The 27,940-nt window shown below is 35.5% G+C and overlaps 1 protein-coding gene across 3 annotated transcripts in view; it reads left to right on the top strand.

Moving 5' to 3' along the window:
• The window catches only part of VPS13A (vacuolar protein sorting 13 homolog A), a 112,503-nt gene that overhangs the window by 39,691 nt on the left and 44,872 nt on the right, over positions 1 to 27,940 (top strand). For all 3 annotated transcript variants that reach the window (XM_055790454.1, XM_055790456.1, XM_055790455.1), the window contains exons 24-46: positions 2,972 to 3,056; positions 4,763 to 4,935; positions 6,428 to 6,584; positions 6,964 to 7,043; positions 7,300 to 7,359; positions 7,437 to 7,593; positions 11,393 to 11,509; positions 11,592 to 11,695; positions 12,123 to 12,290; positions 12,926 to 13,233; positions 13,932 to 14,079; positions 15,097 to 15,247; positions 16,089 to 16,213; positions 17,085 to 17,254; positions 17,859 to 18,079; positions 19,265 to 19,497; positions 21,357 to 21,449; positions 21,930 to 22,286; positions 23,154 to 23,255; positions 24,595 to 24,753; positions 24,872 to 25,133; positions 26,034 to 26,194; positions 27,356 to 27,459. In XM_055790454.1, the coding sequence (XP_055646429.1) occupies positions 2,972 to 3,056; positions 4,763 to 4,935; positions 6,428 to 6,584; positions 6,964 to 7,043; positions 7,300 to 7,359; positions 7,437 to 7,593; positions 11,393 to 11,509; positions 11,592 to 11,695; positions 12,123 to 12,290; positions 12,926 to 13,233; positions 13,932 to 14,079; positions 15,097 to 15,247; positions 16,089 to 16,213; positions 17,085 to 17,254; positions 17,859 to 18,079; positions 19,265 to 19,497; positions 21,357 to 21,449; positions 21,930 to 22,286; positions 23,154 to 23,255; positions 24,595 to 24,753; positions 24,872 to 25,133; positions 26,034 to 26,194; positions 27,356 to 27,459 (3,695 nt within the window). The remainder of the gene's footprint in view (positions 1 to 2,971; positions 3,057 to 4,762; positions 4,936 to 6,427; positions 6,585 to 6,963; positions 7,044 to 7,299; positions 7,360 to 7,436; positions 7,594 to 11,392; positions 11,510 to 11,591; positions 11,696 to 12,122; positions 12,291 to 12,925; positions 13,234 to 13,931; positions 14,080 to 15,096; positions 15,248 to 16,088; positions 16,214 to 17,084; positions 17,255 to 17,858; positions 18,080 to 19,264; positions 19,498 to 21,356; positions 21,450 to 21,929; positions 22,287 to 23,153; positions 23,256 to 24,594; positions 24,754 to 24,871; positions 25,134 to 26,033; positions 26,195 to 27,355; positions 27,460 to 27,940) is intronic.

Raw genomic sequence — 27,940 nt, 5'->3', positions numbered from 1 at the left:
TAATGGTTCTCTCTGTGTTTTTTTAAAAAGATTATTTAATTATTATCTTTGCGTATTTGTACAAATTATTCTGCCCTGTTTCTGATGGCTGTTGCTTCAGTTTTGGTGGCATTTTCTGTGGTTTATGTTAGCATAATATTAAATAACAGTAAATGCACACAACTAGACATGCATACCTATTGAAAGTATGTATAGAGTGAAGATAGTTTCCCTTCAACATGTAATTCCTGCTATGTCTTTAGTGGTGACATTAAAATTGTAACTAGTTCTGCCCTGACATGCTCTTTCAGTCTTCCTATACTAACGGTGTCCCTGAGCCAAAAGCCACCCTAGTTTCTGTTTTGTGCAACTAATCACAGACTTCCTTCAAGAATAAGTGATGGGATTTTAGTTTTAAATAAATAAAATGTGTACACATATGATGATTATCCTGTACTTTATAACATTACTTATATTTGAATTTTAGACTTCAACTATTTCATTTAAAATATTTCAAGTGCTTTTGTGCTTAGTATTACCTGTATACTACTTGTGATGCTCAAGATGAGGTGAGGGAAGACAGCCAGTGTGAATGTATTTGCATTATATGCAGCATCCGTATTAAAGCCTATGGTTAAACTTGTCTGCTTAAGCTTCCATCTACTATAGAGCTGGACAGACTCAAATTGCTGGTATTAAGTTCAGTTAATTTGAATTAATTTGCTGCTTTGTTGGTGGCAGATACACTCCCATGCTTTTATCCTTGTAGCTGACATTGTTCTGAGCTGTGTTGCCATCACATCACTTCTGAACCTAAAAGGATGTGAATCCCTTTTTCAGAGCTCCCCATGTGAACTTTGTTTTGTGGAGGAATTGTTCTTGAGCTGCAAAAATGGAAGACTGTTCAGAGCAGATCCTTCTAGGTTTTTGCACTCTGTACTTTCTTGTGCTTCTGTAGAAGAAGGCTGGCCACTTCAGTGTGGAAGACTTTGCTTCTTGTGATTTGGTACTGTGAAGTAAATTCTCACAGTTTCTTCTCATTGTAGTCTTAGAATGTGAAAGTGTTATGTATGAGACACTTTCACTGTTAAAAGACTCTTAGAGACTTGTATCTACTAGTCATAGACATGGATATATTCAGTAAGGTTGAATTATGTGGCTGGAGGCAGAAAAGAGACTATTGAAATGTGGAGAGTGAGATAAATCGAGCCTTGGAAGCCATGTTCAGAGGTGCATGTTTCTTTGCTGGAATAATGCTTAGATTTCTGAATGATTGTCTGAGGCTGGGCTTTTAAAGTAGCAATATCGGGGTGGGTAGGGAGAACTACTGTTTGCACAAGTCCAGAGCCAAAGACATTCAAGAAGAAAGACATACAGACAGTGCACATCTCTCTCCTTCCTTTAGTACTCTGTGCAAGGCACATGTATACTAAATATGCACATGGAACATGAAAGCGATAGTTCTGTACAAACTCAGACCACTGGGACTACTTTCTAAGGCTTGATGGGAAATCTGGCTTTAGTGAATAAACCATTTGGTTACCTCCACTAGGAGAATTTAATTCTGTCATATGTGATACCACATGGAATGAGGATTCTTTTCCTTTTATCTGCTGTAGTGGCAAAGCAGTGACATTTTATGAATTTTCAGTTACGTCTCTGGGTTGTGCATAACCGCATCTCACAAATGAAGACACTGCTAGCATCTGGTTTTCAACAGGGCTCAGTGCCGGGTCCTGCCCTTGGGTCACAGCAGCCCCACACAGCGCTACAGGCTGGGGCAGAGCGGCTGGAAAGGGCCTGGTGGGAAAGGGCCTGGGGGTGCTGGTCCACAGCCGGCTGAGCGTGAGCCAGCAGTGTGCCCAGGTGGCCAAGGCGGCCAGCAGCACCCTGGCTGGTACCAGACACAGTGTGGCCAGCAGGGCCAGGGCAGCGATGGTCCCCCTGTCCTGGGCACTGGTGAGGCCGCACCTCGAACGCTGTGTTCAGGTTTGGGCCCCTCGCTGCAAGAGGGACGCTGAGGTGCTGCAGCGTGGCCAGAGCGGGCAGCGAGGCTGGTGCAGGGTCTGGAGCACAAGTCTGATGGGGAGCGGCTGAGGGAACGGGGGCGGTTTAGCCTGGAGAGGAGGAGACTCAAGGGGGGTACCTTACTGCTCTCTACAGGTACCTGAAAGGAGGCTGTAGCCAGGTGGATGTTCGTCTCTTCCCCACCCCACCCCTCAAGTAAAAAGTAATAGGACAAGAGAAGATGGCCTCAAATTGTGCCAGGGGAGGCTTAGATTGGAAATCAGGAAAAATTTCCATCACTGAAAGGGTGGTGAAGCATTGGTACAGGCTGCCCAGAGAAGTGGTTGAGTCACATTTCCTGGAAGTATTTAAAAAATCCGTAGATGTGGTGCTTACAGGCATGGTTTAAGCGTTAGGCTTGGTAGCGTTAGAATAACAAATGGACTTGATGCTGTTAAAAGTCTTCTCCAGCTTATGATTCCAACAATGATTCTGTGATTCTGTGAAATTTAGGAAGAATTCGTGTGCTCTTATGTCTTCTCTGATGTCTTTTTTCCTTTTCCCCACCTGTCACTAGTATCATGTGACTTTTATAAAGAACAGTTCAACTTTTACTCTTCTGTGAAGTTGCCATACTGCAGCCCTATGAGGGACTAGGTTTTGTCTTCCCTGAGTTTTCATATGATGTGCTTTTTCTGGCCATCTTTTCATCTGTGAAGTTGGATGTTTGAATGGCTGCGCAGTGTTTCCTAATGTATTTTCTCTGTAGCTAAATGAATGTGTAGTACCTGCTGTTTCTACCTGATTTAGGCCTCATGTCTCTCCATGCTTTTAATTTTAGTAATGCAAGTGTTGAAATGCAATGATTTGTATTTAAAATAATACCAGTTTCCTTAAGTCGTAAAACTTCGTGGAGCACATGGGCTTGCAATAGCATGCATGACCAGTGAATTCTTGTAAAAAAATTTGTTATCTCCTGTTTCAGGCTGCAGTATCCCCTGTACTGTCAGCACCACATTTATCACAAGGTGTGTTTCCTGTGTTGGATCTTCATTCGTTTGCTGAGTCAGGTAATACGATCTATTTTGAAGTCTGATTTGATAAACAGATCAAGTCAAGTTTCTGAGTTTGTTGAATTTGGTTCCTTTGGAGTAAGTCACCATTTTTGGCTTTGTTTCAAGTTCCTGCAGGTTGAGTAGTGTTATGTTCTGCACAGCTTATTACAATTCACTTCGTACAAAATATTTGTGTCTTTTCTCACAGCAGTAGAATTCTGTATGCTTGTTCTTGCCCTTCCCTTTCTGAAGGCAAAGCAGTAAAATGTTTATTTGGTAGGATGTCTTTGCATATGTTTCTACAAACCTCTATTCAGAACATCTGAAGTAGTATGTATGTCATCTTTTGCTTCAGTATGTACTTAGTCCTCTGATGGTTTTGGATATTTTTTCTACTGTAAAGGATTTCTCCTCTGCTTAGCTGGATTTATTTAAATTAACAAAATACTGAAATAATGACTGCTAGAAACTACTGTGTTGTTATAAATAAATATTTCAACTTCTGCAGGATCAAAGAGAAGAATGTCTGTGAAGAAGCTAGTCGTGTTTAATATTGCCTTGCTGTTCAGACAGCTTAGCTAGATTGTAACATTCCATCTAGTAGTTAACGTTTGAAAAATAATCAACTATATAGGTGTTATTTCAGTGTCAGTCACCTTTGTCATGCCAAAACATTAAACTGGAGAAATAGAGAGCAGTACCTCTTCTCTCGCAAGTTAATGATATATGTGGTTTGTAAACACTAGCAAAATTATTAGTGAACTTAATTTTTACATGTACTCTATCACTTTAAATTCAGTGTGTCTGCACTATGTATAGAAATACATATTTGTGCATTTTCATCTGTTTTTTGTATTAGTTCCTTTAAGTGCCCCAAGGTAGAGAGAATGTGTCTTTCAGTTCTCAAACATTAGGGTGAGGTGAGAGTGAACAGTGGCAACAATGAATTTGAGAGAGTACTAACTAGACTTTAGATTGAATCAAGTCTGGTTTTTAATTTATACTATACATACAGCTGTGTAATCATTTTAATGGATTCATGTTATTTCTCTGTTTTCACCCCCCAGGCTCAAAGGTGCTTTTAAGCCTTAGAAAATACCTCTTTATATCACTTCAGCTTTGTCAGAAGAAAGATACGTTACCTTTAACTTCACTGTTTATGGTTTTTAGGTGATGGAAAAGAGCTGTGTAAGATGGTGCAATTAGTTTGTCTTTGTCATGCTTCTGTAGTAATGTCAGGTGGTTTAAAAGCTTGATAGTCCTTAGGTGTCTCTCCTGAAATGGGAGATCCTTAACAGGGAGAGATCCACAGTAGTGTTGCTGATAGTAAGGCAAAGGCATCTGTACGGTCATCAACGTTCAGTCCAGCAGAAGAGTTGGTTATTAAGCTATGAGTTCACACTGAATGCAAGATGAGCCACAGTTTTTACTGTCTTTTTCACAGCCAGTAGTGAGAGAATGCTGATGGACTTAGTTGATGAGAAATGATGTATGATGATGTGGTGGCAGGAGCTGTAGGTGTGATAAAAAGTTGTGGAGGTAGGAGCAGAGGTAATTATAGGAACAGACATTGTTGGTTGCTAGTTATCAGCTAGGTAATCTTTCCATACTTGCACATTTAAGTTCTTATAGATTAAGGCTAAAAATTCTAGGTCCTAGTACTGCAAAAAATATTGGCTGTCTAAAATGTGTATGTAATATTGTTGTGAACTAATCCTTAGAATCAGAAGAAGAATTTTATGATGCTCTAAGCAGTCCTGTGGAAGACGTGCCATTTTTTGAAGCCCCATCTGGTTCCCTCAAGCGAGCTAGCAGTACAAGGCGAAAAAAGCTATCTAAACAAGAATCACTGAAAAATATGACAGAATTCCAGCTGAGGTTTGAAGTAGCTGAGGTAAATTTACTTTATTTTTATTTCTCTGAAGCACATCTGAACTGTAACCTTTCCTTTTATTGTGCTCATGAATCCATGTCTGCAGGAGTATTGATCCCTGTTTCTTGCTGGAACTATTCTGTACAGTTTTTTTCAAGTCACAGTTGTGCTTCTGCATCCTTGTTGTCACTGAAACGCTCTGATTTATCCACTTTATTTCCCAGCTTAATTTATCACTGTATTTCCTTTACATAAGAATCACTCAAAGAACAAGTTATGTAGTTGTTGTGTCTTAAGACATAGCATTTGACAACTTTTTTCCACGTACTGCTGTGGTCACTGGAAAAACTTCATTAATGTTTCCTCTTGTACCCTGTTTTTCTGCTCCAGATTTTCCCAGACTGTTAGCCTTACACCTAAATCTATAACTTGTTCACTATGAGGTTTTGTGTGTTACTCTTGCTGTTTCAGAACAGGGGGGAGGGAAAGAGTGTTTTACTAAATACATGACACTGTTTCTAACTGCATTGGTTGGTCTAGTAAAAGACATGTCCTCTTACTGCTATTATTACCTTTAGCATTAGACCATATTGACTGTGACAAGTGTTATTGCTGCTACTCACTGTATAACTTTACACATAAATGATACAAATTCAGTTAACTTCACAAATTCTGTTTTAGGGTAGGGGTTACAGAATAGCTTCAGCATATTATATCTAGCTTGCAACGGATCTTCTTATATACTGCACCTTATGGAACAAATATGAACAAATAAAGCTGAAACGTACTGGTTTTTGTGTGACAAGACTTTAAAAAATGACTACTAGTCTAAAGATAGATGCTGTATTTTGCATTATTCTTTAATGGAAACTTACCTTGCAGTCTATAAGAAAAAACCCACAATTGTGAATCTAGTAAGAATCACCTTCTCTCTGTTTGTTGGCTTTATAGTTTAAAATTGCTTGCTGGGTATAGTTTTTGATTTTCGATATTTTAAAGACCATTATGTGAAAAGGAAGAGTACATATCTTTGTTTTGCTTTAGTTGTGAAAGACAGATACAGCTCAGCTAGCTATTTAGTGAACATCTTTGTCATACATAGGTGAAAAAGTAGGAAATCATCTTGCTTGGAATATTCAGCTTGGGAATCTGACTTTTACCAGGAGAGTTCAAAGATTCCATTGAAAGCACTAAACCCTTCATGCTGACTGCAAACCTAGTTTTCACTGGGTTGAACCATTACCAAAACCTTTACAGAGTTGTTCTTAAAAATAAATTAGTTCATGTAAGTGTACTTTGGTATTACATATGTACATGTTTGAAGTTTTTGTTAAAATAGCAGCAAACGGTATTCTAGCAATTTTGCTTGGGGAACTGCTGGTTTTTTTTCCAGGGTATTTGCTATGAATAGACATTAACTGGTAAAATACGTAAATATATAATCCTGTATAAAAACTAAGAAGATAATTCCCTATGTTTATTTTCTGGTGTGTGTGTGTTTGGTTTTTTTTAGGTCTTAATTAAATTATGCCGTCTTACTGGTAATACTGAGACACCTGTGCTGCAGCTTGATATTGTAGGGTTAGGCACTGAACTTAAATTAAGAACATTTGACATGACTGCAAATGCTTTCCTTCGTGAAGTTTGTCTGCTGTGCCCAGAGTACATGGGTAAGTATTTATAGTCTGATCAAAAAATAAATCACAAATAACATTGTGAATTTGTCTTCAGAAAGCCTTTAGGGCTTTCTTTTGTCAACTGAGGAAGATTTGCTTCCTAAATTAAATATTAGACGGTTTTAGGGGACGAAGTAATTCAAGAGTTCGTTGTCTTACTAATGCTTTGGTAAAAAAATGTTCTAGTGCCGATAATTTTTAGTAGAGAAATCTGTTTTAAGTCTGCAGGAGAGGCTTTCTGATTAAATAGTAATGACAGCTAGTAGCCTAGTTTGTAGTCTGTAGATGACTAAAAGAGTTGTAGAAAACTTGTAAATTTATTTTCTTTAAAAAAAGTAATTATTTTATTCTTCTGGATTTTTTTTTTTAAAAGATGATAATGACAAGCCAGTTTACATAATTACTACTTTGGATAATGTAGAAGATGATCTTCTAACTCTGGAGTACATAAAGGTGAGAAGCACGTTGCTTTTGAATTGTAAGCCAGTCATAATCAGTGCAGTATTATTGAGCAATTGTTGAGTATTTCTCCTTGCCTGTTCATTTCTTAACATGTTGAGTGTCATGTGCAAAAGTGTTTCTGCTCCCTAAACAGATTAACTTGCACATCTGAAGTTGTAGTGGTTTTAAAAATACATTCTTTCTAATGAAATTTGCAAGCTTCTCCTGATCTGTTTGTTTGTTTTGCATGCACATTCTGGTGGAATAGGCTGATATTAATGGACCGGAACTGAAAACTGCCTATCAGAATGTTCTACAGAAAATAAAGGTATGATATCTTTTTTAACATCATTTTCTCATTGTGGGAAGAGAGGCAAATTAGATAAACATAATTTGTTCCTTTAGGTGAACTTTTCATCTCTAGATGTTCATTTGCATACTGAAGCTTTGCTGAATGCTATGAACTATCTGAATAATCTTCTACCTAAACAAGAAACTAAAGTTGCAGAAGAACTTGTCCATGAAAAAATAGAGGAGAAGAAGGATGTTCTTAAGAAATTAAGTAAGTTTTAGATTTTTTTTTTACTCTTTTAATTCTTCTCTCTGGAATTTATTTTCTATTTTTTAAGCCTATCAATGACTTTTGAAATGAGAAATTTTGTTCAGGGTATATTGTAATAAGAATGTTAGCAATCAGAGCAGTATGCAGTAGCAAGGGTAGACTTGCTGGCTGGAAGTGTATAGGGAGGAATAACTGTATAATTAATGAGGTAAGGTAGAGGCTGCAGCTGTTGACATTTCCTGAGGTCAAAATACAAAGCTTGTTTTTTGAAGATCTGTGTTCAGACTCACTTGGTTATGATAATCTGTGCTGAATAGTAGCTTACTGGCAGTGATTGTTGCTGACGGTGTTCTCCCATATAATGAGAAAAGTGGTTTTGCCTTAAGCGTTGATGAGGAAAGGGTTTTTATAAAAAGCAAGGAAATAAATAACATTTGTGTTGGAAAATTCAGCATGAAGATGAAAACTTTCTGTGGTAAGTGTATTAAATGTGTTCCAGACATTTTTGTGCTTTCCAAATAATAGCATAATTACTCTTTTTCTCCAACTCTTTGGTGAAATGGCTTTGTATGTTACCTTTCTTTCCATCATAAAAATATTTCTCCTGGTTTAAGTTTGCAACCTGCAGGTAGTACTTGTTTAGCAATTGTTGATTGTGCAGATACTGGCTGTAGACGTTAGTACAAAATACACCCTATTGCATTTCATAAGTTTTAGGATAGTTTCGGTTACTAGTGATCCACTGATTTGCTAAATGGCTAAATTCTGTTTGGCACCAATTTTGTAGGAATAATATGTTGGAATTGCTGATTTGAGTTTATTAACTGGCACAGGAATTTGCATTTCGCTTGAAGTGTAATTAAATAAGTTCTTGCATGGTGGAAGGTGGCTTGAGCATTTTCAATCTTTCCTTATAAAAAGCTGTTAAGAGCATTCATTAATAACAATTACTGTGTTTTTAGGAACATATAAGTAGAATAAGAATTCCTGCAGTTTGAGAGAAATCTGATGAGCTTCCTCATGTTTACCAAAGGTACCTGGTACTCTGTAGGTATCTGCTTTAGATGTATAAATTTAGAATTCCTAGCTTTCCTTGGTCTGAAGAAGCATTGCCACTGTTGCATACTGAAAGGAATGCCGGCTAGCCAGTTATCCAGTGTTGGTCTGAGGGAATTACTCTGCTCTAATAAGGCTAATCTCATTTCTCCATGTGCAGTTTTCTGATATATTGGTCAAGACATACCTTTGCTATGTATTCAAGGCACGGAGTATATGCACACACACAACCCACCACCCTTCCCCCTCCCTCCCTCCCGCCTCAGCTATCTTTTTGGTTTCTTTCCCACCCCACCCCTCTGGCATGAATCGAAACTCTGGATTTCTGTACTATTTGAGGACGTCAGTCTCTTGTGGATAACTTGCTTGCCATGTAGTTTTGTCATTCTCTGACAGATTTTGGCAGGTCTGGTTTGTTGAAAATGCTGTGCAAGACCAAACAGATCACTTCTGTTTTTTGATCTTGTGTCTGGGAGCTGCTTTGAAATGAGTGCTTCTATTAAATGCTCAACATTACGCCAGTGATTGTTTGTTTCTTCCATAGAGGACTTCTCTGAGACCTTTGCAGTTATTGCTTGATGTTAATTGTAAAACAATGAGGGTCCAGCTAGTTATTAAAACAAAAACCAGAACACACACAAAGAATACAGCAGAGGATAATTCTTAAGATGATTCTAGTTCAAGTATTGTAATATTCGCTTTGCATTACTGATTTTGGTACTGAGTTCTGTCATATGACCGACCTAGTCAACCTGCTGTTACACTGATGAGATCTTTCTGAGGCTGCATGCATTCACTGATGTTAGTTCTTAAAAGCATTTCAAGTTAAACTGCAGTACTGGTTTGGTATCTCTAAACCCCATGTATCACATTTGCAACATTGGTGAGATTTTTTTCAGAATGTTAATTTGTGCTGCCTTTACAAACATACTGCTGTTTGGCAAAAAAAGGTTTGTAGGTTCTGTTTTGGGGGAAGAGATGGAGGAAAATGAAGGAAAATATTTGTATTAGGAATGATGAGAGATAGCTGGGATAAGATGTGGGAAGAGCGTTAATATGTCACACAGCCATTGTCTTTCAGCTGATGATTTTTTATTTTTCCATCAGATTAAGAAGTTTTAGTTCCTTAGCTCTTTCTTTGAAGGTGTTTTGTAGGTCTCAGTTGCATAATAGAACTGAGAAGTAAAAGGTGGAATAATTGCTATGTAAAAAAAAAAAAAAAAATCTTCCATTTAACTGTATTTCTTAAGTCATTTTTTTTCTGTGTGAGATTGTTCTCATTCATGATGGTTGTTTGATTTCAGTTACACAGGAACATGTTTGGACACTAGAAGAAGTACTATTTATGTACCTGTGATAGTTTGTGAACTTAATTCTGTTCTGTGGCTTACTGAGAGCTGGAGGTAGAAGATTCAGCACTTCTTTATCTTCGAACCTTTTTGCTGTGCAGGCAAACATTGAAGTGTTTGGTACCATAGAATTTTTGGAGGCAGAGGGTTGCAGTAGTTTGTTATGTGTTAACATGCGACAATTTAGGCTTTACACAGCTGAAAAGCTTTCATAGGTGATTCTTCTCCCTCCTTCTCCCCTACTCCTGTACAACTGTGCAAACTAAACTTTGAATGAGGGTAGTTATTGGTTAATTTACTGTGGCTTCTCTTTTGTTAGCAACATGAAATAAAATCATATGACTGAAGCTGGTGTATTTATGGAACTAGAGCTTGATTGTGCAGGTTGAGAAGCCTTAACATACTCAAACACAATACTTACAGGTAATATCTCACGTGAAAAGCTAGGCTGAGGAAAAAAGTGGGTTGAATGTTTATTACCTTTAATTTTTCTGCTTTGAGCTTTGTTTATAGATTACCTCTAAGAGTTTACCACTTAGGACTCAAAGTCCCCGCATACAATATATGATATTTCCCTTCGTCGTTTGAAGTGGCATTAATGTTACTTCATATTTAACTTTCAGAAAAAAGTAGAGCAAGTTTTTGTTTGAGTCCCTTATCTGTTGTATTTAACATTACCTGCAGATAGTGTTGTGTGGCATCAGTCACGTCTACTCAAAATGAATAGAGATTATTTCTCTTAATGTGGAGTGAAATACTTACATTTTTATTCAGTTATGGAAAAAGAAAATAATGACTAAATATTTAGATGCCTCTGTTCTGGAAGGCACTATATTTGTCCTTTTGTACCTTTTGTAGGTTGTAAGGTTGCCTATACTCATTTTGAAGGATTCCCATTGTCCCTTCTCTTTAGTGTCTAGTTGTATTAATGGCATTTTCATATTTCAAAATTTAGGTTTAGAAAATACAGGTTGTGGAGATTACATATGGCAGATGACTTTTTAGTAAAACCAAGACCATTAATTGCAGATAACTAACCAACAGACCAGACAGAGTTGTGTATTAATGTAGCTATAATATTACCACTACTTGAGGTAAACTGCTTAGTCCTGAATAACGTATCTCTTAATTTTGAATTGTGCTGTGTAGATGTATATTAATGTATTTCTTGCACTTAATGAAATACTGATGTTGATTACCACGGTTAGTGAAGCACATGAGGACTTGTGTGTAGACAATCCTGTGTATACAATTCCTTCGTGTTGTACTTCTATTATGAGTGCAGTGCATTTTGCCAGTGCAGCCTTGATACAAACTAGACTTTGGGGAAGGGGTGCTACAACATTAAATCTTCTCCTTAGAACATAAGGTTTATTGTTTTGTATTTCCCACAGCATCAAAAAAATCCAAATACGAAGATGTTATCGATCTCAATATCTGTGCTGATTTATCTGGTTTACGTATCTTTATCAGAGAGAAAAAACACAGAATAGCTGAAATTCACATTGAAGGTAGGAACAGAACTTTAATCACAAAGGCACAAAACATAATCAGAACAGTCTCTAGATTCTGTATGCCTTTATTATTTTTAAGGTCTGGATAGCCAAGTGATCATGAAGAAAGCAGCAACAGAAGTGACTGCAAAATTGAAGAACATTATTATTGTGGATTCTGATGAGATGGCATTGTATAAAAAGGTATGCATTTGAATTTCTGAATGGAATAGACTAAATCAAACTTACTTTGTGGGCTCTACTTTTTAACTGGGGGTTTTGGTTTTTTTTTAATAATGTTTTATTTATTTTCTGGGACTGTTATTCTCAATAGGCAGACTGATGTCACCTCCACAACCAGTGATTGTTAGTTTGACATCAACTTTGTGCAATTGTGATGACCTGCTGCTTGTTACGCACCTTACTTTGTTGACTTTAATGAACAGAATTATTCAAGCTGAGATTCCATCTGAATACTTCCAGCTGTTTCAAGGATTTGTTTTATCTATTGTTAGAGCTATTTGAAGTGAAAATGTCTTACAAGTGTGAGGTACTACATCTCATTTTGGAATTAATTTTCTGCAGCACAAGTTTTTACAGTAGAGATGTTCTTTTGTTTTTTCTTCCTAAGGCTCTTTACATCACAGGAAAAGAAGTCTTCAACTTCAGAATGATATCATATGTGAATGCTACAGATGGCATTGCGTATACGAATATGGATGTTGTTGACAATCGTATTTACCTAACTGTTGGGTGTATTCAAGTAGTTTTTGTCAATAAGTTTGTTTCTTCTATTTTGGTAAGTTAAATTTTCCAGATACTGTTTCTTAGCATTCAGATAACGTTGTCAGAACTGTGAAAGGGTAAAGCATCCCATGTGGGGTTGTGACCATTTATGTAACAGCTCTTACATATTGTTGTAAAAACTTCACTGGGATACTGGCGGTCCAGCTATTTTCTTTTCTTCTCCATGTGTTTGTTGAGTGGGTGGCTAAGCAACAATATTTGCTATTATTTTTAGCAGTTTTTCTTTAAAAGACTTGTGGGAGCTTGTAGATACAGACACTGTTACTTGTTTATTATGCTGAAATACAAGTAATAAGCCATGGTAATTAATGGCTTTTTCATAAATTCTGCTAAGTAAATCTATCTTTTTGCTCACCATATGAGTAAATAAAACATAAATCATACAAGCCGCGTTACAAGGTCACAGCTGTTATCTGATTTGCCAAATACTTAGTATGTATGTTTATATATAATGCATACTTTATCATATTTTTTGGAGGAGATTATCCTATTAAAGGACTAAGAAAAAGTGTGTAGCAAAAATAATACCTTGATGACGGTTTACTATTTAAAAAAGTTAGGATTCTTAGTGTTTTTGAAGTAGTGTTATTCTTAATGACATTCCCAACATCGGTATTCTTTTCCTAGGCTTTTATAAATAACTTCCAAGCCGCCAAGGAAGCTCTTACTGAGGCAACTGTTCAAGCGGCAGAGAAAGCAGCAACAGGTGTAAAAGAGCTAGCGGAGCGTAGTTCGCGTTTGGCACTAGATATCAATATTAAAGCACCTGTTGTGATAGTTCCACAGTCAGCAATGTCTGCGAATGTTCTGGTGGCTGATCTTGGGCTAATCACGGTGAAGAACCAATTCTTTATTGCTAAAACAAAAACACGGTATAATCTCCCGCCTGTTGTTGACTCTATGACAGTGAAATTGAGTGAACTAAAGTTATACAGGTAATGTAGTGTCAAGGTTTTTTTTTTAATTCATATAATCCTTTTGGGATACTTCAGTTGGAGAGCTTTAAGAAATTGTTATCAAAATAATTAATGGTTGGTCGTTGATGAATACACTGTTACCTTGAAATAAAACAGTGAATTAATAAAAATTTTGTAAAAGCAATTAAAATACATGGTTTAGGGGAAATAGCAATCTATAAGTCTTTAAATAGATGCAAATGTTTGTTTAGAGAACTTTGTGTAAAATAGTAGACTTAAACATTATTCACTACTTTGGGACAGGTTATACCCATTTGTAGAGGGCTATTTTGACAGGGATTTCAAGCTATATGTAGTGGGAAAGGGATCAAGTCAGCAGTAAAGTGTTCGAAAATGGGCTTTGGTGTAGGGTATTGGGAGGGGGAAAGGAAGGTAATTTCAAACACAGTTGAAGAATACTGAAGAAAGAAGAGATTGCTCTCCAGTAAAGAGCAGGTAAGAGGTCCTAACTTACAAGAAGTTAGTATGTTGCATGCTTGGTATGCACCTGATGTGTCTCTGCCTTTTCAAGAAGAAATGTCTAGTTTGTGAAGGCTTTAATTAGAAATACTAGTAGTATGAGGACTGTTTTAAAGTACTGTTCAAAAAGATGAGGGAAGGATAGTAATGTGTAAGTGAAGTATGTCAAGCTAGGAGTATTTTGTTTCTGTTCACAGATCATGCTATGAGAAGGGTTCATTGCAAACTGAAGTACAGTTGCTGCAGCCACTCAATCTGGAAGTAGCTGTTGAACGAAATTTAGCTGCTGCATGGTATAATGAAGTTCCTGATATTGAAATATCTGGCCGACTCAAGCCTATGAATGTAAGCACTCATTTCTGAAAGTAGCTGTTAAAATTTCTGTCCATAAAACTCTGAGTATTTTGGGGATCCAGTGTAAACATAAGGACTTTGATCACTTGTGGCCCTTAAGGAAATTCTGGGACATTGGCTTTGGACTGAGTAGTGGTAAGATCAACAACTGAGCTGAAAATGAGTAGTTGTGTTGCTAAACCCTTACCACCTTTAGTTTCAAAGAAATGCAATAAATTTTGCTTCCTGTCCTCAACTAGTTTGCTATATGTTGCTAGACACTGCCAATACCTTAGGTACGGTTTGATTTCAAGACATATAGGAAGAGAAGATTTTGTTGTTTTGTAGGGAAAAAGGAAGTGAATCCCTTTTTGTTCTTATCTAAGTTCTGTATTTCATCTGTGATACTGCAGGCAGGTTTTGTACTGTATATTACTATTGCTAGTTAGAAATGGGTATGCTGCTACAGCCTTCCTTTACCTGTCAATACGTTTGAAAGAACGATTGGAAGAAGTTGGGAGTTATTGGTCTGTTCATTAGCAGTGCAATCACTTTTTGAATTCGTGCCCGTGACAAGCCTGAGTATGAGTTAATGCACATGCTCATTTAAAAAAAATATAAATCAAGCTTGTCAGTTGGCTGAGGAAGACCAGTTTTCTGAATTTTGAAATACTAAGTATCTTGTGACTAAATGCAGATAATAATTTTGTGCAACTACAAGCCAAACTGTAAGTTCGTAACTTCTAACATGCAGTTTCTAAGTTGTGGCTTGGTAAAGAAAGTTTGTGGATGAAACCAAAACATGCAAACAACTTCTGATTTCTAGAAATTATTGTAAGGGGTTGTGTGGATTTGAGAAAAACACTTTACTTGGTTCTTTAGTCTCTTAAACAGAGATTCAGATAGGATTAATTTGGATTATCTGTTTATTTGTAAACTTAGATTCTAGTTACCAAAAGTTTCATGAACTAAGTTGTTCTGAGTTTAGTAACAATCTTTTTATTTATTTATTTTTATTTATTATTAAAGCTAATTCTCAGTCAGGAAGATGTTACCACAATACTGAGGACATTAAATGAAAACATAGGTGGAAGCTCTGATGCATCAGTGTCTGTACCAGAACCAAAAGATACGACTAGCCATTGTAGTGATATGCATAGTACTTCACAGCAGTCTGCAGGTAATATTACTAATTTTCTAATATTACATGTGGCCTGGCATTTTTAGTTATTACTGTCAACTTCTAGTTTCTGTTGGAATTGCCTTTATGAAAGGATGCCACATTCAGTTGGTTTAAGCAGTATGCCTCTATTTAACATTGTGGTTTGAGCTATACCCAGCAAGAATAATGATACAAATAAAGAGCAACTGGGCCATTGTAGTCAGTTGTGTAGCATGATGTGCTTTACTGTAAGGCAATAATGCAGTAAGCACCTACAAGTCTGTTGGATTTGGTAACATCACCAGTTTAGAAAGTTGCTATGTTACTCTTTCCTTTGTAGGCTTGTTCTGTTGCTGTTCAGTTCAAGATCTATTTGTCTTGTCATAGTGATGGCGTTCCTAGCAGTTCATGTTCAGTAGGCATCATTGTCTGTAAGCTGTTGAGCACACACTAGAAGAAGCAAGTAAGGTGAAGAACAGAATATTTTGTTGAACTCTTCTATGAAATGTGAAAAAACATCAAAAATGTGGCAAGGTTGAAAATAAACTTGTATTCTTGGTAACATTCTTGCACACGGTACCATACAACGTTAAAGGAATTTGTACATTTATGTCTTTAAGATGGTAAAAATTGCATGTAGAATGTATAAGTTAGTATTTTATTTTCTCAAACATTGTGATTTTGCCAAAAGCAAATACAGAGAGAGAAACATATTCGAAGTGTGGATGGATTTACAAGTGAAGGAAAAGGGAAGGTGGTGTTGTTTTGTAGTCATTAGTGAGGATGTTAGTTTTTGCTTTCGCTTGTTTTTTTCCTTATTTGCAGTCCAGTAATTTTCTTTTTTTCTGGTTTCTGAAAGGTGTAACTGTGGTGACATCAGCTGTGGTAGAATTGCATTCACCTATGAAAATAAAAACAACACTAAAACTGGATTTCAGATTCGACTCTCTGACTTTAGTATTGTATAGTCCGAATTCAAAACAGGTAAATATAATTTGTTTACTCAGAGAAAGAAACAGTTTTAAGGTTGTCTACGAGTTCTGAAAATTCTGAACAAGAATAGCTTAATTTATGAGCAGAGAAAGTGATTTCTGACAAACACTAGAAATAGTAACAGACATGATGGACATGATAAACAGCTATTTTAATTAAATCGCATGACAGATATTACAGGAAAGAAATGAACCAGTGGTGGCACATAAGTGGCATCTTCTGTGATCTGACTAAAAACTTGTTGAAAATTTACCTTAGTTCAAAATACAGTTTGGAAAGAAAAAAAATGCAGAGGGATACAAACTATTCTTTAGTTAAACGCAGACCTGTGTGGACACGCACACATATATAAATAAAATTGTGGAGTGAGATAATAAATTTGTATTACAGTATGAATGCATTTTTATTCTTCTTGAGTTAAATTTACAAAACTTGTCAGCAAATTACTGACTGAAAGTTTGGTAATACTTTATTGTAAACTTATAGTCTGTTATTTTAGATTTTGAACAATTTTCCAGTATCTGGCTAAACACTACATAGTCATAACAGAATTTAATTTCTTATTTGGTGTCTTTGCATATACTATTTATTTTTAGACAGCAAACAAACCAAATTTGTGTATGACACACTTTCTTTTAAATATTGTCTCCTTCACTAATATAAACCTGCTTTAGCAAGCAGGGGTAAACCTTTGTTTTTTTCAGTTTTCTGTCTTGCTGATTTTTGTTGTCTTTTGAATTTCTAGTGGGTTTATTTAATACATTATTATTAGAAATCTCACCTAAAGCTGTGATCACACCCATGTATTATTTCCATTACATGTAAGCAAATGTACAAACGTATTCTCATTTTATTTAAATAGATGACAAATTTGGATCAGAGAGATGAACTTTTGAAGCTTGCAGAGTTCAAGTTAGTTTTGATGTCAGCTGCTGTCAAAATGTTATCAGATGGTTCAATGAATGCATCAGTCAAGCTGGCAAATTGTACATTAGATGATAAAAGACAGTCAATCCAGAAGGCAACACCAAGGTCTGTATTTTGACATAATTTTCTGTTTGTTGGAGTCTGACAAAGAGTTCCAAATGTTTCTATTTTAGTATTCTGTTAAAACTGCAATTGTTTCAGTGTAGATTGTTCTTTACATGTTATTGTAGACTTCTGTGTCTTTCTTGCCTTCTGTTCCACATTTTGAGACACATATAATGTTAGAAACAACCTTTAAACATGAAATGAAACAAACTTTAAATACTAATTTAATATACATGTAGAAACAAATTTCACTTTCAGCTTTAATAAGCCACTTGATAAGTAAAGACTAAGTTGTTTTTTTAATGAAGAGTAACCAATTTCAGTATAGTAAGACTTTTGATACATAAATAAGGAATTGTGATGGTTAGACTTGTTAAAATGTTGAATACCTTCAGTTGCCAGTGTATGAGAGTCCAGTTAGTTTTGAAGTTTTGTAGAATTTATGTTAATGTTTTTATTGGTCATGTTTTAAAACTTTTGGTGTTACTTTAAAAATGCTTTCTTGTTAATGGATTGTAGCTGGAGTGAGAATCTTGAGTGTTTTTTCAGTATCTGTGGCTGGCTTTTTATTGTCTTATTAAATGCCACCTTAATGGTTTTTCAGGATGGTGGAAATGAAGCATGGATTTGAAAAGAAAGTTATGGTGGATATCAGCTATAAGCAGGGGAGAGATGGCACTGTTCTTGATGTGATTGTTCAAGAGATATATCTTTGCGCAAGCATGGAGTTCCTACTTACTGTTGCAGATATATTCCTAAAGGCTAATGCAGAAAGTGCTGCTGCACAGAGAAATCTCAAACAGTCATTACCTTCAAAGGAGCAAGGTACACCCTGGAAATATATAAAAAAATGTATTTAAATAACCATTTAATTTTGGTGTTATAATACTATTAAAAAAATTATCCTTTTATGCTATTTCCTGTGTTTGTGTGTATAGAATGGTGTCTTTTAACCAATGACGTTTCTTTCTTTGGATCATGGAAATCGGTTCATGTCCCTTGGTCTTTACTTCCAAATGAAGCTTTGTCTTACCAGACACAGGAAATACGTAAAAACATATGTCTAAAATAAAATGGGAAAGGACAATTACAGCTGGCAGTCTCTAGGTTTGTTTGGCTCTCTGCAGTCTCAACAAAACTTATAGTGATGATTACTGCTGTCATTTTCATCCTTCCTGAGAATGAGGTAGCATATTATATTATGCTTAAATATGAATTCAGCCTGCCAGATAGTGCTGCCTAGAAATGCTGTCATACCACTTGTCTACTGATGCACATTTTTCCCTACATCAGGAAACAGGCTTTTAGCTCGAGTGTCCGATTTGGCCTTTTTAGTGCAGGATCCCTATACCTGACATCAGAAATCAGTCGATTAGAGCATCAGAGCAGAAAATGGGCTATTTGTGTTTCCAGGCCTCAGGTAGTTCACATCAGGTCTGCAGAGCAAGTCCTTTGTGTTTGTTTTCCTGTAAATTTTGCTGAAGATCTTAAATGTGTCTATCTCAGCTAGGCCTGCTGTGATTATTAATTAGATCAAAACCTAAACAAATTAGGGAGTCTTACATAAAAGTGTATTGGTACTGCAAATGGTTACATCAAACACTATTAAATGCTGCATTATTGTCCTACAGAACAATGTGTGTTTTGCTGCACCAGAGAGGAGAAAATGTGTCTGGCATTTTCATAAGACCCTGTCATAGCTGGCTGATGTAGATGCTTAGTGAAGGTGATACATTTGCTAGTGTCAGAGGTAATAGCAGTGATGATACTGTTGTCCTTTTTGTTTTGACAAAGAAGCTTTGTGGAATCTTTTGTGGTATCTAAATGGCCCTGTATTTCCAGTGAAGATCCTAGAAATAAGTCAGTTGCAGGGATCTACAGGTTTTCTGACTCCAGCTGTGCTAGATCTTGCCTCTAAATATTTAAAACTTCTCTTTAAATTACAAGAGATCTAAATGGTGACAATTTAATCTTTGAACTAATTATCTAACTTAATTTTTATTTTTGAAGCACCTGTGCAGCCTGTATCTGCAGTGGAAATGAACATTGTTGTTAAAAATCCAGAGATTGTGTTTGTGGCTGATTTAACAAGAAGTGATGCCCCTGCATTGGTGGTTACAACACAGTGTGAGGTCTTCATTAAAAATAGCCCTGAAAGGTATAGCATGACAGCTGCTGTTAAAGAGATACAAATGAAAGCATGCCCATTTCTTCCAGAAAAAAGGAAAGGGAACATTACTACGGTGAGTCTGCAAACATCCAGTTTGTATTGAAAAGGTGGTCTGTAACTTACGCTATTAGAATGCAAATTATTTCTGAAGCTTTCATCATTAGAATGTATATTATGAACATATGAGTAAAATTTTGTGGCTGCCATTTGTTGATTTCATGCTGTTTTGTCTGTATGCCAAAAGCATCATCTTGATTTGTGGCATTGAGGTTTGCTTTGTATGACAAGCTACTATTGAGAGCTCAGAGAAGTAAACTGTTAATCTCTATGTCCCGTGTAAGTCAAAGAGTTTTTTATGTGTACACTATTTCAAACACAATGGGGTAAATTTAGAATACTTGCAGTCTGAAACTTTGGATCAAATAGCTACATAAATGCGTGACAAAGGGTCATAGACATAATGGGAAGTATGTATTGTGAAATAGATCACTTATGGTATGCTGTTCATAAATTCCTTCTTGTTAAGGTCCATAGATCCATTATATTGGAACTGGTTGTTTATATTTTGGCAACAGAATCAGACTTGCAAATTACTGGCCAGGTGGGAATGCATTGACTCCTGGAGCTTCTTACAGCTTTTTTACCTCTACAGCAGATTATATTCCTCAGTTAACTCTGCGACAATATTGTTACATCAGTGAAAAAGTTCAGTTTGACAAAATATCCAACTGTTACCTGTGTCCACAGACCACAGATGAATTTTTTCAGCTCTGTGTTAATGCCCGCTTGCTTTATGGAGCTACGTAGGAAAGACTAAATCTGTAAGCAGAAAGGATTGGGACTTCCACTTATCTCCTTATGAGATACTTTCATAGCAGCTCAGTTTACTCCTCTAAAAAGGAGTTGCTTGACTTCTATTTCTGCAGCACGTGAATGTGGCACAGATGTGAAGGAAAAAAACCCAATTTGAGCAGCAGAGGATAAAATAATAGCACGGACAAAAAATTCTGTTAGATCATGTTCACTTGGAAAAGTGTGGTAAAACTGATGCAGAGTTGTCTACACCTTCAGTATCTGATTCCAATATGGGCAGAGATATCAAGAAAGATGGTAAAATTAGTATGTTTTAAAATTACTGTTTTTTGAGGACTTAATATTCTCACAAGAACAAATTATTCTGTCTGTGCAGTAGAGTCTTAACTACATCTGAGGGTATGTAGTGATAGGACAAGGGGTAATGACTTGAAGGTGAAAGAGGGTAGATTGAGATCAGATATTAGGAAAAATTATTTACCATGAGGGTGGTGAGACAATGCCCCATCCCTGGAAGTGTTCAAGGCCAGGTTGGATGGGGTTTTGAATAATCTGGTCAAGTGGAAGGTGTCCCTGCCCATGGCAGGGGGGTTGTAACTAGGTGATCTTTCTAGTCTTTTCCAACATAAACCATTCTATGATTTTGTCTATAGTGTACTTCAGATTTAGTTTTGGTAGACCTTGGCAAGTGAGAGTATGTATGCAAGGACTGATTGTAAAATAAAGGTGGAACTGAGTGATGGTGATTCAAAAAGTGATATTTTTATTCAGAGAAACCGTAAACTGTTGTTGCTGTGTTGTTTCCTCGAAAGTCACAGGTATGATGATGCAGTGTTATTTTAAAACATCTGTAGACTTTACCTAAAGAATGGAGTTAGAGAAGTGTAATGCCTTTTACTGCAGTTGATATTTGAATCTTTCATGATTGAAAATGGCTGAGGTGATGCTTCTGATACTTTTTTTTCTTTGTTTGAACACATTACAGTGTTCAGATTATTCTTAATTTTGAAGAACTAAATAATGGTAACTTTTTCTTTTGGTACTTTTGATGTGTAGTGTTTGAGAGTACATGATTTTTTGAAGTGTTTTTCTCTAATGTGTTTTTACTCTTTTGTATAGGTTTTACAGCCTTGTGATTTCTTCTTTGAAATGAAACAGTCAGGTACTAATCCACAGACAGCTGATCTAATGATTAAATCTCTAACAATAAAAGTAGGTAGACCTTTATTGTGTTCTCTACTACTTCCTTCTCGGAAAGCTTTGCTTGTGGGATATATTTCTTAAAAAAATTAAAATCAGGAATGACTGAATCGGGGAATTGTTTCTGTTCTTCCTCAGGTCACCTACCTATTTAGCATGTGAAAACAAACCAAATTAAAATGAACAATTGTGTGTCAATGCTTTTGGTTTTGGAAACTGTGTTTTATATAATGGCCTGATGTACAGAGATACATTTTTCAAGTGTTCAGATGTTGGGCAGTTCAGAAAACTCCCATCTGGAAGAAAGCAGGGGCTGAAAATCTGAATAGGTTGAACTGTAGTTTGTAGACAGGAATGAGTTTTCAAATGTGGAGTCCTGTAGAGAACAGAAAATGGTTGTAGATTAACATATTAATTACAATTTTGTGTCTGAGAGTACCAGTTTCCTCTACTAGCTTCTGATTTCCAATTATTCCAATTTCTTATTTGTAGGTTTCACCAATAATCATAAACACAGTAATTACTATTACATCAGCCCTTTATCAAACTGCAGAAACAACAGAAGAGGAGATTAGTCAAATTCCTCCGGACTTGTGGAATAAGAAGGATATAAAAAACCTAAAAATGTGGTTTCTTGAAGAGTCAAATGAGAATGAAGATACGAATCCAACTGCTGAACTGGTTCCCACAGGAGAGTCACTGAAAATGAGTATAGAATCTGTTTTTTTAACACTTGAAGCTGGGGTTGGGCACCGAACTGTACCAATGCTTTTAGCCAAGTCCTCCTTTCTTGGAGAAGTCAAAAACTGGAGTACTCTAATCAACCTGCGGTCTCGTCTTGAGCTAGAGGTGAGGAATCCTACATAAGAAAGAAAAGTTTTCTTAAGATCTTAACTGTTATTATGTATATACACATGTATTATGCATATATATACATAAGTGTGTAAATATTTATACATACATATATAGATACACATATATAAAAACCCATTACGTATATAGACAGTTAAAGAAAAATAATGCATGTGTTTGATGACTAAACTCCTGCAGACAGATGTTGGGGGAGCAGGACAGGAATGAGGTATTTTCATTAAATGAACTTGAATTTAATTAAATAATTATTTAATGAAAATAATTTCATTGAATGAGTTTATCATTAAATGAAATATTATGCGTTAGGTGTGCATGATATACAAGTTCCCATAGACCTGTTGCATTAGTATTAAATTTGGGAGTAGCAACTGGCTAAAACTCTTTGACAATCTTAATTTTAAGATTACAGTAGAATACATTCATGTGTCATTTCTATTAAATACTATGTGGTAGCAGTATTGTACATAAAATATCTGAATGGGCTCATATCTAGAAATCAGTGACATAAAATACAGTGGTTGTTGTAGGTAGATTCATCCTTACTTAACAGTGCTTTAGGCTTCCAGTGCCTATAGTTTAAGCAAAAATTATATTTTAATTGACACACCTTATACCACTTCTTTGGAAGTGGGTCTTTGTAGTCGAGAATTAGCTGCCTCATTTCTTTAATGCATTTGCTTCATCGTATGGTGGGAGCTGGAAGTGCGATCTGGTAATATATCTTTTATATTATCAAAGTAATTATATACTTGTGATTCAGTTTTAAGACTCTTAAAATCTGTAGAGCTTTCATTGATTTTACAGGTGTATTTAATTTCCTAACTGACTTCTGCATTTTGATAGGTACACTATTTTAATGAGATGTTTGGTGTGTGGGAACCTTTGCTTGAACCACTAGAAGTTGACAAGACTGATTTATTTGAACCATGGATTCTTGAAATCAAGGTATATTTTTCCAAAGCTGAACTCATATTTTCCATTTCAATACCTTAGAAAAAACAAACCTCCACACCTTTCATTGCTGAGACTAACAGTTTTGTGTCTTCTTATTAATTTCTGAGACTTTTTTCCCAATTAGTGAATGAAACCAGCCCTTGCATAAATGAAGATCCAGACTCATAGATCTGTGAAATAATACTGTCTTTCAAGTGGAAAGATTTGATTCCAGTTGCACTACATCATCATAACGGCTTTATACCAGTTTCTGTAAAGATTAGGTCATATGCAAACGATGTATTCCGTGAGTTTCAAATGCTAGAATACCACTCATCTTGTTCCACAGTAGTATCTGTAGCAGAAATGTGTTGGAAAACCTGATAGCTGTTACTGACTAGCACAAAGTACACTGTAGAAATAGTGCTCTTACCACTTCTGTTCTTTCATAAGGGCATAATTTAGATTCTGGTCTCAAGGTACCTAAACATTTATCTAAGGAAGGAAAATACTTTTTTGGTTGGTGTTTTTGTCATCTCTCCTTCTGTCTGAACTGTTTTATTGCATTGTTTTCTGACTTTTTTTCCCCCAAAACTTGTTAAATGTTTTTAGCTTGAAAGGTTGCTCAGAATGGAAAACCCACTATTTTCCTAGAACTGTTATTAGGAAATGATGTTCTACAGTAGTGTCCTCAGAAGGGTAAAGATTACGGACTGAGATATTGCAATTAAGAAGTTGCTATAAAAATATTCCTGAAAATTTTCCTGAAAGATAGAGACCTAATGCAGGAGAAAGGTAGAAGATAGTGAGTCAAACCTCATATCTTCATGCCCAGATTTGAAATACATAGTTTGGAACTATATAATTCCCAGAAATGTTGAAGGCCAGGAAAATGTATTTAATGTGGCTTTTATTTATTTTCCTTCAAACAAATGAAAATGTACAAAGTATTTAATTTGAAAATATATAAAGACCAAATCTGGGGTTACTGTTTTTAAAACAGGAAATCAGTTATGTATAGTAGTTTTTACAGTGTTATTACCTGTGTTAAAATGAAAATTTTCACACAGCATTTTCTCTGTGTGTTAGTATTTAGTATATATGTGTATGTATTTTTTGAATAATCATAAATTTAGCTACTGTTTAGAGGAATTTCATTGACTTCTGAAATGTATCTTTTGCCTCTTGCCTTCTTTATTCTTTCACTTTTCTGCTGTTATTTGAGAATAAAAACATGAACAAAGAAGAAAAACCATGACAGGACATAGAAGGGAGAAAAAAAGTGTTGAGGTGAAATTTGGTTCTGCAGGAGGAGTGGTCAGATAAGAATTCTTTAAAAATATACTTTCAGATGAAGAAGAAGGCTAAAAAAGCCTTGGTTGAATCAGATGCAGAAGAAGAAAACTACAAAGTTCCAGAATACAAAACAGTAATAAATGTTTCCTCGAAAGACCAGCTGAACATTACACTGTCCAAGTGTGGACTACAAATGTTGAGTAATTTGGGCACGGTAAGAGAGTTTAACAACTCTGACACTGCATAATTAAGTAAATTAATGTTTGCGCGGATTGTCTTGATGAAGACTTACTCAGTATATTGGTGTTTTGTATCTATACTTTGCTTTCTAGGCGTTTGCTGAAGCAGCTAGTCAAACTTCAGACATCTTCAAAAAGGACCGAGCACCATTTGTAATTATAAATTCTTTAGGAGTTCCCATGACTGTCTTGCCTAGTGATTCCTTTAGTGTCTTAAATGTTGAATTTGGAGCAAAATTATTTCATTTAGGAGATGGTGAGAATTTAAATATGGAATTTGTCAGAACAAAAAATGAAAGCGACCAGTTCACAGCAATGACAACTCTGAGCAGCAAGAGGTTTTACATTCAGATCTGTAAGTTCCAAAGTTCATGCATCTTCTGTTTTTATAAATATTGCATGATGTGTAATACTGTGGCTTGTACAGGTCAGTAAGTATTGTGGGGCTACATAACATGAAAGGAGTGTTTCTTTAGATTTTAGATGTGTGGAAGTATTTGAAATCCTGCTTTAGTCTTCACAGCTAAAAGTTACATGTATCATGCTCATTAATTTTTGTAGCATACATTTTCTGCTATGATAAATTATTTAGGTAACTAATCTTTATTTCATAATTTTACTGCCATCAAATAATTTTAATGCAGAATTAAGCCACCCAAAATAGTTCAGGGGTTTTTTTTTAGAATGCTGAGGCATGTATACATGTGTGTTCATAGAATAAGTTACTCTTAAGGAGGATGTTTTTAAGAAAAGATTGTTTAAAACAAAGTAAAATACAATTGAAGCTAAAAGTAAAAATTACCTATTTTTAATGGTGTATGTGTTAGCAATTTAAGTTGACTTATTGTAATAATTGACAGTTCTTCAAAACTGAGTTCAAACTTTCTTGACCCTGTGACTTGCTAGTTGATTTGTTTTTGCAGCATGTATGAGCTATACCCTGTTACTAAGTCATTACATGTTGTAAACATTTCTTTTTACGCACTAATTTTATTTGCAGTGGCAAAACCCACTTAAATATTTGAGTGATGGACTCATTTGCTTTTTTTTTTTCTGTGGTGGAAAAAGAATCTTTGCTCTTTAGTAATGCCACAAGTTTGGCATACTAAGTGGTGATTGTACTTTTTCATGTGCTTTATATTTTTCATTAATAGATTGAATGATCCAGAAAACTCTATTGAATGCACACTTCTGTCTTTGAAATGTATCTCTGTGCTCCTTGTGAGCCTTTAATTTCTCATCTTGTAAATTCTAGGTCCACATAATCATTCCAGTGTGGAAAAGATTCCATTGACAAAAGTGGGTCGATGTATTTACAGTGTGAGACACGAGGAATCAGGTGTTGAAAGGCACATTGTCTGTCAAATTGATACTGTTGAAGGAAGCAAGATGATAACTATACGTTCTCCTATTCAGGTTATTTTATTTCCATACACTGTAATTTCATTACTTTAATTATTTTAACGAATGAAAAGAATCCTGTAGTCTTTAAATAAAACTTTTTTAAGTATGTTTTTTAAAATCTTACCTGAACAATTCACATAACTTTGCTGTTTGGTATTACAAGGTAGTTTAGAAGAGATTGTCAAGAATAAAAAGCTTTTTCAAAGTGATGGACAGGGACTGGAGTGGGGACGGAAATGGACCAGAATTTAAATCAGGATAATTAATCAGTAATGTTTTCTAATACTAGCTCTAATTTAACTCTAGTTGAACTGTTTGCTTTGTGTGAAGTGATCAAACCTCACTTAATCTTACCTTGGCTCCACAAGGTTATCCTTCAATTGGATTACTTCTTTTTTTCATCCTGTGCCATTGATACATGAATTTCATATTTAATACCAAGTAAGCTGAAGAGTGAGCACTTCAAGCATGTGACTCTTTTGATTGAATAGTATTTTTAATAGACACGATATAGTTTACAACTACAGGGATGTTCCAGATATCAGTGTTCTATAGTCATAATGTCCCTGTTACATTTCACTTGCTGGTTTTGCACAAGTGGTTTATGACTTGGTTAATAACCAGATTTACTGTTTTATTCTTCCCTAAGTTAGATTTTAAATTTTTTCCTAGAGCAAATAATGCCACTAAATTAACAATGAAATAAAAAAAATGTTTGCAAAGAACAAGGAAACTGTATGCACCCCAAATCATAATGGGCGTTGGTGGTTTAACCTTAAATAAATATTTGACTTCCTTTGTGTTTTTTGCCATATAGATTTTTGACCCCCACACCCTTGTATCTGTTACATTTTTAGGAGAAAGTTCTTTGGAAAGATGTTGTACAGTTCAGATTTATTTGTCTCTGGTTTTCCAGGGCTCTGTGTTTCTCCTTGAAAATAATTTTACATCTAGTGTATTAATTTCATGATTAAAATATAGCATTGAACTACACAACTGAATTATTTAAGGAGATTTTCTGGTATTAGAGACAGTTATTTTGAAATACCTGACCTTGAATGCTAAATGGGTAAGATGAACAATGAAAGAGTTCTCATTTGTTGTATTATGCTCAAAACACTTTATCTTTCCAGTTTTTTCTAATGTATGTTGCTGTATTTTTATTTCACATAGATAAGGAATCATTTTTCAATCCCATTAAATATTTTTGAGGAAGGAAGATGTTTAGGGACTGCTTCACCAGGAAATGAATTCAACATACCATTGTCATCTTACAGGTACTTCTATTGCCTTGCTTTTTTATCGCGGAATATGTTTATACATTGTTGATTAGTGTATCCATAGAATTGCGCTAAAAAAAATGTTTGCTACCTTATACTGTAATTAATACTGTACTGTCATTGTTGGGTAGGATCTTTTCAGAGCATCTAGTCTGAATTAAACAATACTGTTTAATTCCTGAATTGGAAGTCTTTTTTTGAAATCCATTTTACTGAACAATTTAAATTAGCTGTTAATTTAAGAATCCAAGCCCAGTTGCTTTTGAAATGCAGGGATTGTTATCTGCACAGAACAGACTTTTTTTTTTCTCCTTTGTATAGTGGTGTCTAGTGATGTGTTGCAGCTTTTTATAAAAAAAGTCTTTGTTAGTTTCAAGTTTTTAATTCAGAATCACAGAAATCAAATACACTTAAACTCTATCACAGGTGTAGAAAAAGACTTTTCAGTCTTAGAAAGACTTGGCTTCCAGCATAGCTA

The sequence above is a fragment of the Falco peregrinus genome, chromosome Z, assembly GCF_023634155.1.
Source record: "Falco peregrinus isolate bFalPer1 chromosome Z, bFalPer1.pri, whole genome shotgun sequence".
Classification (NCBI taxonomy): domain Eukaryota; kingdom Metazoa; phylum Chordata; class Aves; order Falconiformes; family Falconidae; genus Falco; species Falco peregrinus.
Note: the sequence above shows the minus strand (reverse complement) of the source record. Positions and strands in the feature narration are given on the sequence as shown.